At 39.8% G+C, this 16,193-nt stretch overlaps 1 protein-coding gene across 7 annotated transcripts in view; it reads right to left on the bottom strand.

Annotated features, from left to right (window-relative positions):
• Positions 1-1,912: 1,912 nt before the first annotated feature.
• Positions 1,913-16,193, bottom strand: part of ctnnd2a (catenin (cadherin-associated protein), delta 2a) — a 258,555-nt gene continuing 244,274 nt past the window's right edge. For 3 of the 7 annotated variants that reach the window (XM_026291755.2, XM_026291758.2, XM_026291756.2), the window contains 3 exons: positions 14,549-14,680; positions 13,966-14,042; positions 10,626-13,216 (listed from right to left, as the gene is read on the bottom strand). In XM_026291755.2, coding sequence (XP_026147540.1) covers positions 12,809-13,216; positions 13,966-14,042; positions 14,549-14,680 — 617 coding nt within the window. In that variant the 3' untranslated portion in view covers positions 10,626-12,808. Of the gene's footprint in view, positions 7,806-10,625; positions 13,217-13,965; positions 14,043-14,548; positions 14,681-16,193 lie in introns of those variants that run through there. The other 4 variants (XR_003294713.2, XR_003294714.2, XM_026291760.2 and 1 more) reach the window with 4 other exon arrangements.

Genomic DNA, 16,193 nt, shown 5'->3' with positions numbered 1-16,193 from the left:
GCCATCACTCTTATGAACAGTTATTCATGTTTGTCTGGACAACAGATCATAGCAAACACCTCCAACTGCAATATACAGTTTGGGGTTAGGCTCAATTAGTTAGTCAAATGCGTTATTTATCCAGTATACATACAACAAAGCTAAGTGTGATTGTGATTCTGACTTGCCTAACCCTAACCCTTACCTTTACATTAAACCAAGTTGTCATGCTAAAATTGAGGATCAGCAGGAAGGCCGAGTTCCCACAGCATAAGCGTTTTGGTCCCTACAAGTCAGTAATAATTGGTACATATTCTCTGTCTCAGACACATGCAATCATGCCTCTGACATGTCCATTCTATAAATTTCACTCTGTCACACAGATGAATAACTAACAATAAGCTGGGTACACACTAGACGATTTTAAACCCGATTTTATGATCGATTTTAAAATCTTAAATCTTTTCAAAATGTGAGAGACCTCAGACATAAGGACAGTGTCAGCTGATTTTTAATATTACAATTTTTGGACCAGCGCCTTGCAGACAGGCTTGTTGAATTGTGCCAACAACACAAATGTCTTTTTAACATATTCACCATGAGATAACGTTACTATAGTAAGGCAGACAATGAAAAGGCATACGTCACGACGTCATGTTTGATCCCGCGAGTGTTCGTGAAATCTCGTGTCTGTGGAATCGCCGTACTGCAAGTGTGTGGTGTCCTGGTGTGATTGAATCCTCTAGTGTGTGCGGTCCAAAGATTGTAATACAAATTGGCTGAAACTGTCCTTATGTTTGTAGTCTGCCACTTTCTTAAAATAGTTTAAGATTTAAAATAAGATTTAAAATCGTCTAGTGTGTGCCCAGCTTAATGCTTCCTCTCTGTGCTACAGCATTGACTATTCAACACCTGACAGGGCACCTTAAAGTATGTGCACATGCGTTAGTGTGACAGAGAACCATTCATATTATCTTAAACCATAATTGACATTAAACTGAAACTAAGCACAGGAAGGATAGAAGAAGCACTGCAGACTGATTAGCATAACCTGATGCTTTAGTGATAACCATTAATCCGTTTGCTCTTATCCCCCTTCATAAGAAGACAGGCATCAAATGCAGTTAATAGTAACTCTGCTGCTTTTCACACAAACACAAAGTCAGATGCCTAATGTGAGGACTTTTTTCCATCTGCCTCAACACTTGTGCATTCAGCATTTTAATGGGACTACAGAAAGATCTCGAGTACAAAATGCTCATTCATCTTGGTACCTTTTTGGTGGTGTTGACTTATGATCAGCTTGATGAACGGTGTCCTATTGTGCTTTGTTTTGTGCACTGAAAGAAACTCTGCTCTATTAATAACTTGAAAACAATGATTTTTAACACCTGTGCACAGGCTTATGTTGAGACAGTCAGCCATGGGTAAGAATTGTTCACGAGTCATGCACAAGTCATACTTTTGCATTGAATGGACAGCTGTTATCTGATTTTAAACCTATGATACCAGTGTGGCTGCAGGGATGACAATGTTCATCTCTCAATCACTCCACCACTGTGACCCTGTGACCTTCCAAACAACCCCTGGATGGACTGACAGATCACCTTTTTGTTGGGTTTAGGGCAGTTATGGAGCTTTTTTTTATATTGGTTTATGCAAATTTCTTAATAATTATTTAGGTTTTTATTACTATAATCAAAGGCCTACACATATTGCGTACATAGTGCAATGTAGTCAACCCACGACTTTTAATTCTCTTTTAACAGGAGATACTTAGGGTTATGTTATGTGGGTGTTTATTTAAGAGGGATAAACAGGCAATCACAATAAATACAGTGTCAAATTATTTTATTTGAAATGGCCCATTAAGATACAAAAAAGAAAAAAAAACACCACATAGCACAAACACACAGTAAATATCTGACCTCTTCATTTACTGTCAAGTGCATGTTGTTTTATCCTTATGGTTATGTTTCCCTCAGAATCTTTATTTCTTTGAGATTGTCTCAGAGGGTTTCCACTGTTTTTCTGTGGCACTTTCTGCAGCCCTGTTATTCAGCACTTTTCAGTCTACCCTGTGAAAGAATTCTTGGCAAGCATCAAATTGAAACATCCGGCCACGTCCTGGAGGTGTAAATGAACCATGATAACACCCATGTCAAACAGTAGTGAACGTTTTGCTATAAGGAGGCTTCCTGCCATTTTCCCCCTGTTGTTTGGTGCGTAGATGCAGCAGAATTTATGACAGCAATGGAAATGAGAAATGAGAGGTATGTGCACTTGATTCAAATAAGTGAGGATTTTGGAAGGGCTGATGTTGAGTCTTTGCACAAGGCAGTTTTTCTGCCTTCTTTTTCACTTTATCTCCTCAATCATCCTTTGCAATTCCTCTGTAATCACACATATCATATGACTCATAATCATCATTGTCTTTATTTCCTGGGGCAGCTCCTCAGTCACACCTCTATGAAAAGAGCTCAACTATTTGCATTTACAGGCAAACCCAACACACCAGTGTTAATGCATATTAGCCATTAGTATTTACCATACACTGTAATGTAGTATAAAATACTGTGTCTGTAGAAGGAGTATGTGGATGTGTAAATACACTGTGCTAACAGTTGGTGTGATCAACCTAAAAGGTTAAAATATGTTTGTTTTGTGCTCACAGTTGTTGGCCAAAAGCTTAGTTATCACAGGCTTTAAAAGTAAAATAAGTCTTATGTTTTCTACAATGGTCACATGTTTCTCTGTATTTCACACTTGGTTTCTTTTAATTTGCAAATAGTCACATGCGATAATCAGCCAGGAACCTATTTAAGTTGTCAGGTGTTTTAAATAGCTTAACATAGAGAAGCCCATTTTATTTAAACATGGAAAACATGCGCTTTTCCTTGGAAGTCCAGTTGCCAAACATACTTTTAGTAATTTGGATTTACCATGAACTAGATGAACGAGAATCTCCAAAGACATTTTTCTTATTTTTCATTATTTGGTCATAAATCAAGAAACTAATCTAAAAGTTTTCCAAGACCTTGCACTTTTAATCCTGCTAACACTTCTCACGTTATTGCTTCTGTTGGTAATACAGTATGTATGTATTTCTTCCAAAATCTCCTTGTTCTTCCCCATTCTGCTTCTTTCCGTCTTCCTCTCCCTTACCAACTTTCTGTCTCCTTGAGACTCCACCTCTCCGTTTCTTCCCTTTCAGATAAGAGCATTTATTTCTCAAGGTCTATCTGTGGTACGCAGTGGATTCATGCAGCCTCACTTCTCCTTAAAGACAAATTGATTTCATGCTCAAATCTATAAATCACATGCCCTACACCTGCTCCACACTATGTTTCTGTCTCCTTTTTTTCTTACATCTCCTTACATTCTCTTTCACGTCCTCCTGAGCAATCGGCCAACCTACACATGCGTACACATTCATGTGTACACAGACATAGCCCACACACACCTTTGAGCCTTGCTTTTGGTAATGGTGAGGTTTGTGATGACTGAATGGACAGGGACACTCTGAGAGTTAGAAGGAGAGAAAGTTCGGAGAGAAGAAGCGAAAAAGTGAAGGCTAGAGGCATCTGTAAGGTGGAAAGGATAGTTTTTAGAAAGGCTGTGCATAAGAAAATTGAGGAGCTATTTTCATGCCACATTAAGTTACACCAGCCTTCCTCTATCGGACTGTGCTCAGACAGGGACAGCCTGCCTCTATTGTGAAGGCTGATAATCAACACAATGGAGTTATTATCCAACACTACATTTTACAGGTCTAACCTAGACAGCATCAATGAGGGGGAAGAGGAAAGGGAGGGTGATGAGGGAGACACTTTCCAGATGATTTTCAGAAATGCTGCTACCTCCTGCTCAACCTCATTCATTTATTATGCCTCAAGTTCAGTTCAATAGATATCTGGATGAATGGGATCAAAGCCACAGGGCCAATGGAAAAAGAGAACAAAACTATGCCAAAAATTACAAAATGGCAATTTCTATTACCACATCCTTGATACCTGTCCAGTGTCATTACTGTGACAATAGAGGCTGGTGGGTGTAGACTAGCGTTGGTTTTACACCTCTCTATTATTCCTAGCACTCTAAACATGTCCCACTACTGTCATTCGGGGGAAATATCACAGAAAATTAAGCCCTTGCCATGCTTATACATGCCTATCATTGCTACACTGTGTAAGTACATTAAAGATATGGCATATGAAAGGGGTAATTATCTGCAGTGGTGCTGATATCCAAAGCATTATGATACTACATTTCACACATGGCTGTCAGTTCAGTCTCCAGTGAATATGTTTGTGTGAGCACATGATAGTATCAATATGTTAACAATGTTGCTTGTCAACCAGGGGAGACAACAGCAGTAAATTATCTGTGTAAAAGTTATCTGAATTCACTGACACTCTTTGCACTGTCTCTAATGTCCACAGAGTACTCACAGGATTATATTTCATGGCAAATCCCAGCCAGACCATAAAACAGAGGATTGAGAATCAAGTCTTTGCAGTAATATCACACTTCATTATGCCATATACACGACACACAAAAGCAAAAATGCAAATGTGTTGTTCTTGACAGTATAGAAAATGAACTAACGGGCTACTGTCCTTTCTTTATTGGTTGGTTGTTGTTTTAAAATTAAGAATGATCAATTAAATTATATAAGTCCCCAAAGTGGCCCACAGGGAAAATTCCCTGCATGTCATGTTACCAGCACACCACCTCCTATGGTATAGAGGTGCTGGGATTGGAGAACTCTGTCCTGTCAGGGGCTTGACCAGACAGAGTCACTTCGGTGTTTCTGCCACACCACGGCCTGTCATAATGGATCAGTGTCCAGTGTTTAACAAGAGATAAGCTGAAAATCTTCATGGCTGGTCAGGATACAGAACTATTGATTTTCCAGCCCCGTGCCTCACAGGTGAGTTGCTCGTAGGCAACAAAAGGTATACCACTCTGAAACTGAAAAGAACAAGGCATTAATTACATCTCTTATCACAGAGACTGCAAAAGATGTGTTCATTATCATTAGGCACTTATTTTCACTTATGAGCCTACACGTTGAGACCATCCTTCATCTTCATTATGGTCATCATCCCCTTCTTCTAGGTCTGAAAACATACCTGGAGTGTTGTGTTTATCTTCCATTGCTAGAATTACACCTCTCAAAGGTGTCAGTACAGATACTATCCTGGCAATGGGAAAAGGAAAGAATACACAAGTTTAAGTAGGGTCATAGCAAGGATGGGACTATTACTACAGGCATGAAAGAGTTTATTAAGAAAGGGCTCTGCATTTTAAATGTTCATACAGGTGCGATGCGTAGGTTAGGAGTTTTTGTTTTTAAGGCATTATCATGTATGATTATGATTGTGAGCACAACAATAAAGTTCAGAATTGCTATGCAAGAGAGTCCTTTGCGTAGTAAGCATCCTGGTCTATGGAAGCGGTGCCAGTGGTAAACTTTTAAACATTTTCTTGCAACTACATGAAAGTTTGTTTTTGTTGTCGCTTTCTCTTCTCTTCCTACCCTGAGAAATACTATGGGTGCTTATGTTTGCACCGTAGCATCTTGGAATGTATGACACTTAAAATAAAATCAAGTAATCATTCGATCAATCAGTATATCTGGTCTGCATGTACTTTTTGCAGCCCCCACTAGGAACTCTACATCATTGGCTAAATGCATATCATATCAATGCTGTGCCCATAATTTACTTCCAGCACATCTTTAAGTTTTGGTGAATCAATTGTAATTGGGAAATCTTCCAAAACATTGATCTTTCAAATGTTTCGAGACACCAGCTGCACTGCTCTTACCAGTGAACGCACGTTGAAATTACTAATAGTGTGTTTCTAATGTGGGTGAGTATATGACACCTTCCCTCAATGGATGCTAATTTGGTGTGTTTGCTACATCTTTTAACTCAGTGCCCTAGTTGTTGGCATTGCATGTCATGTGCCTTAGCTAGTGTCAGTGTGAATTGCGTACTTAGAATACCTTATCGACTTGTGGTCTCAGCACTACTAACAATGCGCATGTTGCATTATTCCAGTTCAACTCCCATATCGTATGTGCGACACAGGCAGTGCAGTGTAAACCGTCTTAATGCATGTGTATGTTAGTAATGCATATGCTTTTTCCAGTCATTCATCACAGATTGATTTAATGACTACCACTGATATACATCCAATGATCCCCCAATTCCTAATCATTGCCTGTAAACAAAGACCGACTTATGCTCCACAACATATTCTTGACATCTTTGTACAGTTTCTAAGGCACACATCAGATCTCTCCCAAATTTATTTCCTCGACTGAACTTAGACATTCAAAATAAGGGTTTAAAGTCTGGCCAAATAATGTACTGTCAAAGTTGTGAACTCTTCCTTACGTGTTATTTTTACTATTGTGCATCCTCCTTCTAAGTATATTAAAAGATTGTCTTTACCACTTATCTTTACAGTATGTCTTCAGGAAAATATGTTTTCACAATTACTGACAGTCTGGTTACAGAGATTATCACAAATTCTATGTCTTTCTCTGCACTGTTGTCGGTTGTGGCAGTGTTTGCATCACTGACTGTCATATGAGCTGTACATATGTGTGCAATGTCACTTGTGTGTTTGTGTATGTGTCAGGGGTACTGTTACCAGTTGGCCTTGAACCCTCTGCCAGCCATCATGCTACTTCATGGCTTTGCGTTTCTCACATTAGCAGGTATTCTTTGTTTCAGGCCTGGCTGTGTCTTGACTGGACAATCTCTCATCCAGCCTTTCCAGCTCAATGGCCTCTGCTTGGGTGCAGCCTTGTGCGCTCCCCTTCCTTATGCTGCAGTCTTGGAACATTCAGAGTTTGTGGTGTTTCAGCTGTTGCTCCCATGATGAGACTCCTGCCCTACTTACTGGCTTCTTCAAAGCGTTGTTGTCCTTTGATCATGTGTACGGCTCATGAGACTAAAGGTTTCTGGCCCATAGGGAACATTCGTCTCATAAAGGTAGAGATACATTGCTATTGGTGGCCTTGGTGGATCAACAGCAGGAGGTGCAGTTGGGGCTGACGTTGGCATCAGGTCCAGATCCTTCTGAGAAAACTTAGCAAACAGTTTAGTTTACACCCCCACCCCCCTCCCATTTTCAGGAAAACATAATTCCTGCCAATCGAGCAGCTTTTCAAAGCAACTTGTCCCATGTTTCCCCATCAAGTTTTGCACAGCCATCCTGTCTCATTTTTTGGATTTCTTCTTTGCTCTGTAATTTGCTTTAATGTTTACCTGTTTTTTCATCAATTTATGGTCCAATTTCATGCTGCTTATATAAGGCAAGGCTCCTATTTGCCGACCATTTTATATTATTCCATAGACAAAGATTTTGAATTCAGCAACAAGAAATTATTTACTAATAGTTGCATTTCAAAAAGGTATTTTATTTATACACATATATACACAACTGTTCGTAATACATTCTAAGCCTTCTGCGACTTCTACAGGTATTCCTGTGTTTTTCAGTCTCCATATGTGCGCGTCATAGAAGATCACGGGTTTACTGGATTTTTATGCTCACTAACGTACTTATTAAAAAAATGGTATGTGGGTCATCACAACCCAAAAAAGTGTCTTTACCTCTCAGCTGCTCAGTGGTCTTCAATACTGTGTCATCTGATGGATCCCGTATCACAAATTCCATCCTCTGCCCCTGTCAGGTGGTCACTTCTCACCTTCAGGGAGTTGATTACAATCTCCCAAGTGAGGGAGGTTGACCTCCTGGGTCTTAGGCGATTGTAGATCCCCTCACCAGCTGCGCGCAGGTTCAACCTGTCCAGGCAACAGAGTCAGGAAAGTGTGAGATTGGGATCCATGTGCCCCCTCCAAAATTGTTGTGGCAAATCCCAGCCAGACCATAAAACAGAGGATTCAGACTCAGCTGACTCGCAGTATTGTCACACTTTATTGATGCATGTCACACAGGAGTGAAAAGTACTCTCACTCAAGTGCATGACCTCTTCTCTGTGTCTCTGAAGTTTACACTGAATATCAACTGTAGAAACTTTGTGTCTGTCTCCTCCCAGCAAGTCAAGGCTCTTACTTTCTAAATACCAGGCTCTGCAAATATCTCTGTACCTCTGTACTTTCCCACATTCACAGTGACAACGTAAGTTGTTTTTTAAATTTATATGTAACATTCATTTTTCACAACATTGTGTCTCTAAACGACACACATAAAAGTAATTCATGATGTTACTCTCACATGTAGTGGATATATACTATAATTTCATTAACATTATAACTTATCACATAATTTAATTCACAAAAATTGCCTATAATTTCATGCAACTGTAGGCAATTTTGTGAATAAAATATTTATTTATTTATTTGTTTGTTTATTGTATTAAAACTCTCTACTACTTTGTACCAAAGGCTTTGTTTAACCAATACTCTGAACTCATCTTGATGTATGACTGAAGTCATAAATTATTTGGAGTGTAGATGAAACATTACTCCGAAGGATTGCGGTCTGTTCCAATACCCACACTATTTAATATTTTTGGCACTTAAGGGTGTATTACTGAGCCTACAGGTAATAGACAAGCATGTCCAGTGTCAAAATCATACAGTGAACTTAACATTCACTTGATTGTCACTTCTCACAATACTACATTGAAATGATACCAAGATCCAAGTGTATTCCACAACTCACACAGTTCACAGCACCACACTAACCTAGTTATTGACCTATAAAGTGGTTTCATGGCAGACTGTATTTACTATATGTCAGCATGAATATTATTTGATAATGTCCAAGCACAATAAAGATATGACAAAACCTCCACCACATGCACCAAACTATTCCTCTTAATGAGAATAAGATTAATATTGGATAGCTGTCTGACAGCGTGGTTTCTCTTCAAAGGTTCAAAGACACTGCTGGCCAGTGTTGAAGAGATGTATAATTTCTTGATTGGCTGTAACACACTAACATTAGCTAATCTTGTCAGTGGTACTATTAGCACAGAATTAAATGTGAGGTCTTGTTTATAAAAGTCAAGCTGCTCCCAGTCAGCGGGGACATGGTGAGAGCGAGGGCTGCCTCCCATCTTTACATGCTAGCCAGTGCCATCGGTTGACAAATAATCTAAATAAAAAACGCCACTGAGCACCAACCACTTTGGAATCGGGTCTTTGAAAGCACATTGGGTACATTTACACCAGCTTAACTATTATGTTTCTTGCCAACCCACTGACTTGATGAAAAACCTAACATAGAAGAATCCATCCCACATTTGGATATTCCATACATCCAACCTGCAGCCAGCTATATCTGCGAGTGCTAACACTGTGGTCACAGCAAGTGGCTGTGACTGTTATTGGAGCTTGGCCTCTCTCTGTTTGCCTTTGTTAAATAATGCCCGAAACCATGAAAAACTAAAGTTCAGTTAATTATGATTACAACTTTTCTCATGTGCATGTACATTTCTGTTACTAAGGAGTTTTTTTAGCCAGTCTCTTTAACTGTAGACACTTAAGTGTAACAAAGACATTAACATCAACAACAACTGAGAACTCATGATGATTGAAATGCCTGTGCATTTATGCATGCATGAGGTACGTTGACTCTTGCATAATCCAAATCATACCCATAAATTTGCATTAAATGCATCTACTGGTTATTATATGCAGATTTTCTATAGTGACAACAGCATGAATGTGTGCAAATTATAGCTCAGTCCAATGCAATAACTCAAATTAAAGCTTTTGTAACAAGGCATTCTAGCTATTAGGTCTAGCTATTGTGGTCTGCTGCCTCATAACATGAGGAACTTGATGAACTTGACAAATTCCCAACAAGTCCTCCAACAATATACTATACAATGTTATATGTAGACATGCTTGTCCCTACCTTTGAATATCACTCACAGAACTGTCCCAGCAGCATGCATGGACCTTTGTCATCATGACCTTCATCATTATAGAAATTATCCTAAACGTACATCACAATTCTATCTTTTTACAGGATGGTCCCCAAACTCCACACCACAAGTCTGTAACACACTACACCCTTTCTGTTGAACTTGCAAGTTGAAAATGATTCAGTGCTTGAATTGACGCCATGCATATACAGCCTCATTTGAAGTCATTCATTTCAAAACATTCGTGGGAGCCTTTTTTAGAAGGCTATTGTATGAACGTTTTGTACGATACAAGAATGTGAGCTATTTTACACTGGCCCCTTATATATTCAACATATATTTAAACAGTTTCGACCATCTAAAATGCTTTTGCACTCAAAATGTATGTTTTGGTTGTACCTGATATATTAATGAGTTCAAAAGTCTGGCCAAATAATCTAAGCGGGGCTGTGGGAAGAAAACTGTTTTGAAATGACATCTTTAAGTCTGATAGATCTTCAAAGCCTCATGAAGCCCTTTTGAACAAAATGGAGAATGAATGAGCAGAATGCAAATTTATCAACACATCAAAGTGTTTCACATCAACTCATACAGCTTTTCTTTTGAGAAACGCTCTATACTCTATATACTGTGAAGAAATCAACTGATAAGTGGTAATTCAGAGCAGAACTGGACATCCCTGACAAACTTATTCTGTTTAAATGACCAACAGTGGAGACCACAGTGCTTGATTGCAAAGAGTCTTTTTAATTTTTTCTTGTATTCAAGTACAGTCCTCTCTCAGCAGGGACATCTAAGAAGCATGGACACACAATAACACAATTCGCACCAGAGCCTGAGCATCTTCAGGTGGTATTTCTCTTTTGTCTTGATTGGGAGAAGGGTCCCGATCACCCGTCTCCACAATAGGTCAAGTGAACAAGAGTCCTGTTATACACCACATAATCATTTTTCTCAGTTTACATTTGTTGCATTTAGTGACACTGACATCTGCACATAAAAATTATATCTGTTTATATTCATATAATTATATATTTGTCGTTCTATATCAATAATTCATTCTAGTGAGTTTTAGCTTGCTTTTCATGTTGTAAAACTGGACAAACTCTTGGTAGGAATGCCTTATTTGGACATTGATTTATACAGGAACGCACACACATACACAACAGTGGCACGCACACTACTACACACTTGCATGCATAGATACGCTCGCTCACGTTTGCAAGTATACACACGGGCTACACATTCTGTCACAGACATGCACACGCACCCGCACAAACACACACACACACACACACACACCCACACACAAACGCTCACACACACACCCACACATGCTCAATTAACACAGAAAGGCAGGTCTGTACATATATCCAAGGGTGGGAAATTTTACCCATGATGCCCAACAATACGTACAGTCGCCTGATCAAAACAAAAGAAAAATAAAGGTTACAAACAGCAGAGGGAATCATCTAGTTATTGTCTGTAAACTTTGAAAAAATGTTACTTGAAAGTCCACTAGGACTGGTCCATGAGGTGTCAAAGTTTGGCACAATGTCATGTCTTGCTCTTTCTCTTTATGTCTACTGTACACTAACATGTACAACTGTTAGATGGACCAGTTTCTATTCATTATTAAGTGATGACAAGAAACCACTAAAAGTTGACAAATTCAAAATAATTTACCTCACCAAAGATAAAGACAACCCTTTCCAAAGATAGAGAGTGTGCTTTAAACATACACATATTCTTTAGGCAGTGAAAAAGCACTAGTTGTTGACGGGGACTTGGGATGCTGCTCTACCAATCTGATGCGGTGACTGTTGATGTTTAAGCACAATCACAACAAAATTCACTGGATGGAGATTGAAAAACACAAATACTCTAGGGCTTCCTCTCTGGCAGGAAAATGGGCAAAAATGAAGGTGTCCACTGACAGTTATCTTGACAGTGTCTATCTTTTCTGCTTTATGTGTTCACATTTCACTTATTTTTGTTGCTTTTGTAATTTCAGTCAGTAGTAATGGGAAAAGACATATTTGGCCACATCAAAAACACGTGTAATATAGACACTATGCCACCTTTGAACTGTACACAGAAAATAAAAGTGCTTCTTTGAAAATTAAAATTTGGAAATGTACAAATTAGAAAGATATAAAAGAATGGTGACCAGAAAGAAGTCACTCGAAGATGACATTCCTCAAACAAAATTCAGAAGCCTCTGTATGCAGCAAGGACATCGCAACAAGTAATGGAGAATAAAAGCAGAGCAGTATTTGCCATTTGGGTGAAATGGTAAACATCCACTACTTGCATTGTGCCTTTCTCTGTGCTTTTATTCTTCCTGACCTCCTCAAGAACCCTCATGCCATCTTCATCTCTCCTGTATCCCTCTCAAAAAAGGTCAGTCCACCTCCTGCTTCTATAAACTAAGAGATCTCCCTCATCTGCTACCTGTTTCTTGATTGCATCTCTTGCTTCCTCTCTAGGGCTCTGTATGGGCTCTTCACCTGGTCATGTTCTCTCTTTCTATATTTCCTTGCCTAGCCCTCTCTCACCCACTTGCTCCCTATGCACTCACTGGTACAATGGGGTTGACTTTGAAAAAGTGGTCTGGAAAAAAACAGAAGAACATAAAATGTCGGCATGCACATGCACAGTATCTTTTTGTCACTCAACCTGACTTCACTTCTTACCCCCCAGCCCCTCCCAAACACCACCAGCCCTGTCTTCTCCCTTATTTTAGAGAACACAAATTTTTCTGCCCTTAGCTACAAGATCCTTTTTTAATCTTGCCATTTGCTGTCACCTTGTATTAATCTATTTTGATTGCTTGCAAAAATGATCCCCTTCACACACACACACACACAGACTCTCTCTTGCCCCCCTCCCCCCATCACAATAGCCTAACTAGACCCAGGAGTCAGGCGATGCTGGGTAGTGGCTGGTCTCGTAGTTCAGTTCACTGTATGGCCTAGAAGCTGAGTAGAAGTCCACGTAGTTGCCAGTTGATTTGAGGCCCAGATGCATGCGCAGGTCTTCCCGTGGATCCCGGGGTGGTCCAGTGGCACTTGGAGGCTGCTGGGGTTGGGCCTGTGCCTGGACCTGTGGCTGTGGCTGGGATGGGGGAGGTGGAGGTCCCTGTCCCTCGTAGTAGGCCTCATCGAAGCTCTGGCTCTGGCTGTGAGGTGGAGGCTGTGATGGCTGAGGCTGGGGGAAGGAAGGAGGGGGAGGGTAGGGGTCGTAGTCTTTTAGCATGGCTGCAGACGGGCTGTCCTGCTGGGGCTGGGGGGGCACAACGCAGGGCTGAGCCGGAGCCTGGTGGGGGTGCGGTGGCAGTGGTAGGAGAGTGGGAGGTGATAGAGAGAGATGGTCAGAGTGGGGGGTGAGGTGCAGCGATCAAGAACAGAGAGTCATAGAAATGTGGAAAGTGGGAGCATAGTGAAAAGAGGGGAGGGGAGATAAAGGTGGAGGGATAGAGAGGAAAGTGACAGGTAGAGAGTGAGCACATGGAGGAGCTGGGTTTGAAAGGCAGGCAGTATGGGTAAAAGGCTCAGATAGCAATCAGTGGGGAAAGACCTTGTGGTTTGAATTCTTAATTACATGCAGGTATTGATGGGGGCGATTCATCTTTAACCCTGAAACTCTCAGTGTGTGTGTGTGTGTGTTTGCTTGTAGATGTATGCATGACACTGCAGGCATATGTGCCAGAACCTTTTGCTTACAAAGCCATTTCACTTTAACTGCCAGTGGTAAAACCAAAGTATGTATTCATCCAAGGAAGTTAATATGTATTTAATGAAGATGAACAAGAAATCCAACCAAATTTTAAATTCTACGCTTCATGAGGGTGTGTCTCATTTGTACATCCATTCATGTACATATGTTTGCGTCTGACATCCTGCTGCTGTTTCCCCTAAAAATCACCTTGTCGTGACAGCATATGCCTATTTATCAGACCCCTGATGACACGCATCTACTGATATAACCTGGTGTACTGGCATGTAACAGTGTGCACGTTTACAACTGGAAGTGTGTAGTATGTCGATAGAGTACTTTTAACTCGCCTGGTTTGGATTGATATCATCACTGGTGGTCAGGTAAGAGTTTCGGAACAATGTGGATGTCCCACAGGACACTTGAACTGCATTGATGAAAAACAGTGAAAAGAGAAAAACCACACCTTTATGTGAGTGAATGTCAAAGATAACTAGGGCCACCATTACTACAAATAATAATAACAAACCAAAGAATAGAACATTTTCAAAAATACACAAGACAGAGGAAAGAAATCATCTAATTAGTTCAAATATTCCTGCAGTTTGCTTAAAAGTCTGGTAATCAGCATCTTACTTGTGACATCAAGAGAACATTGAGAGACAGGCAAAAAAGAATAGAGTGAATCAAAGAGCAGAAAAAGACCAACAGATATAAACATACAATGTGCATGTAGGAAAGAGGAGGAAAGAGAGACAGATAAAGAAGCAATTAAAAGTGTGAAGACAAGAAGTAAAATTGAATAAGGTCAAAAAAGACAAATAAGAGAAGAAAGCTAGAAGAGAAATGGGGAATGATAATAGAAGAGAAATAAAGAGAGAATTTAATTCTTCTCTGTCTCTTGATCTTGCACACACGCATGCACACACGCACCTGCCATGCCGTCTTTCCGGGATGTGTGTTCTCCTTTGTTGCTATGGAAACCAGCATTGGTTGCCGTGGAATCGTAGTCCATCTTGCGTTCCTTCAGACTTATCATCTCTCTGGGGGAAGCTGGAGCGCTGGCTACATGCACACATGCAAGCACAAATGCACACACACAAACACAAAATAATGAGCAATAAACTAAGAACAGCATGAGCCTTCACACTGTGCATGCGAGTGTGTGTGTGTACGTGCATCTTGGTCTTTCAAGGTGTATAGTCATTATTCATCATTTAGGCTGTCAGAAAAAAGGGTCACCTCTAGCAGGTTAAAGGACTTATGGGAATTCACACACACATATATCATTGTTTGAAAGTATTAGTTAAATAGCATATCTGGTACATGTTTTCGCAATTCAGACAATGTATTCCTTCTAGTTTATGTGTTTCAAAAGTTTCCAAGCTTCTATTTTTCCATCAAATGCCTTGTGAAATTCGCAAGCAAAGCCACATGGACTTGCTGATTTTTCAGATATACATAAAGATCAAAATTTCAGTGTCATCTCTCGAAATATCATCTCACTCTGAAATGTCTGGTTTAGAGAAATAGTTCTTCATAAAAATTCCTGAATTTCTCTGGTTAATCCCCAAGTCTATTGAGAAATTCATGTTTAAATTTCAAAAGGTTGTTATAGTGTGATTGGGAAATAGGGATTCTATACCTTTTCTCAAGTGCTGGAACATTTTTTTTTTACTTTCCACAAGAAACCCATGAATATTCCTTTTTTCTAGATTATTTAAATGAGATAATGTGGCCTTGAATAATGACTTTGCCACAACTTATCTTCCACAAAACAGAATCACAAACCTTCCACAATAGTTGGTAGCAAGAAACTAATCTTTTCATACTGTCATGCTTAGCACAAGAATGGTCATCAAGAAGGAGGGGACTAGAGCTCCACATATATGTAGTTATGTAGAATGTGCTTAAGCTGAAGTGAGACCATGGCCAGATATCAAAATACTGTAATTGATAGAGTTGGTAATGTTGTGCAACAATTTCAGAAAATAGTCAATCCTACCTACATACCTACTTACATAGGATTTATACACGTCAGAATACAAAGATGTCCGTAGGATGTTTCAAATGGTAAATGGTGGTTCTGGGATGCTGCAACACACTGTTGAGCCTTCTCACTGTCGTGGGCCCATCTCAACGAAATGCCATTATTAAAAGAGTGGCCATCTGATGACTCTAGATTTGCCCGCAACCTCACACCCACATTTTGAAGTAATGTATGCAAATAGCATTAGTAGGTTAGGGAAGAGAGGGCAGAAAGAAACATATAATTGGTCATAATGTGTGACCAAGTTTAGGATAGAGAAGGGCTGGAGTACAATCTCATTATGGGGCCTTAAAGATTTATGATGACATGGCCTGAGGACCCGCTCTAGATAGGGAGCTTCCATATGAGGGCTCATTCATTTTTGGTACATTCCATTGAGTATTTTTGTAACGGTCAAATCTAGGTAACATTTGAAATCACCCTCAGTAAGACTATTACAACAGGAGGCTGGAGACATCAGAATCCTCTTCAAAATAAATCTAGAATTTCAGTGTTAGAGCTATAAATATTAAGTATTGTTATTGGGAG

This window comes from Mastacembelus armatus, chromosome 20, assembly GCF_900324485.2.
Source record: "Mastacembelus armatus chromosome 20, fMasArm1.2, whole genome shotgun sequence".
Lineage (NCBI taxonomy): Eukaryota > Metazoa > Chordata > Actinopteri > Synbranchiformes > Mastacembelidae > Mastacembelus > Mastacembelus armatus.
This window is presented reverse-complemented; position numbering and strand designations above follow the sequence as displayed.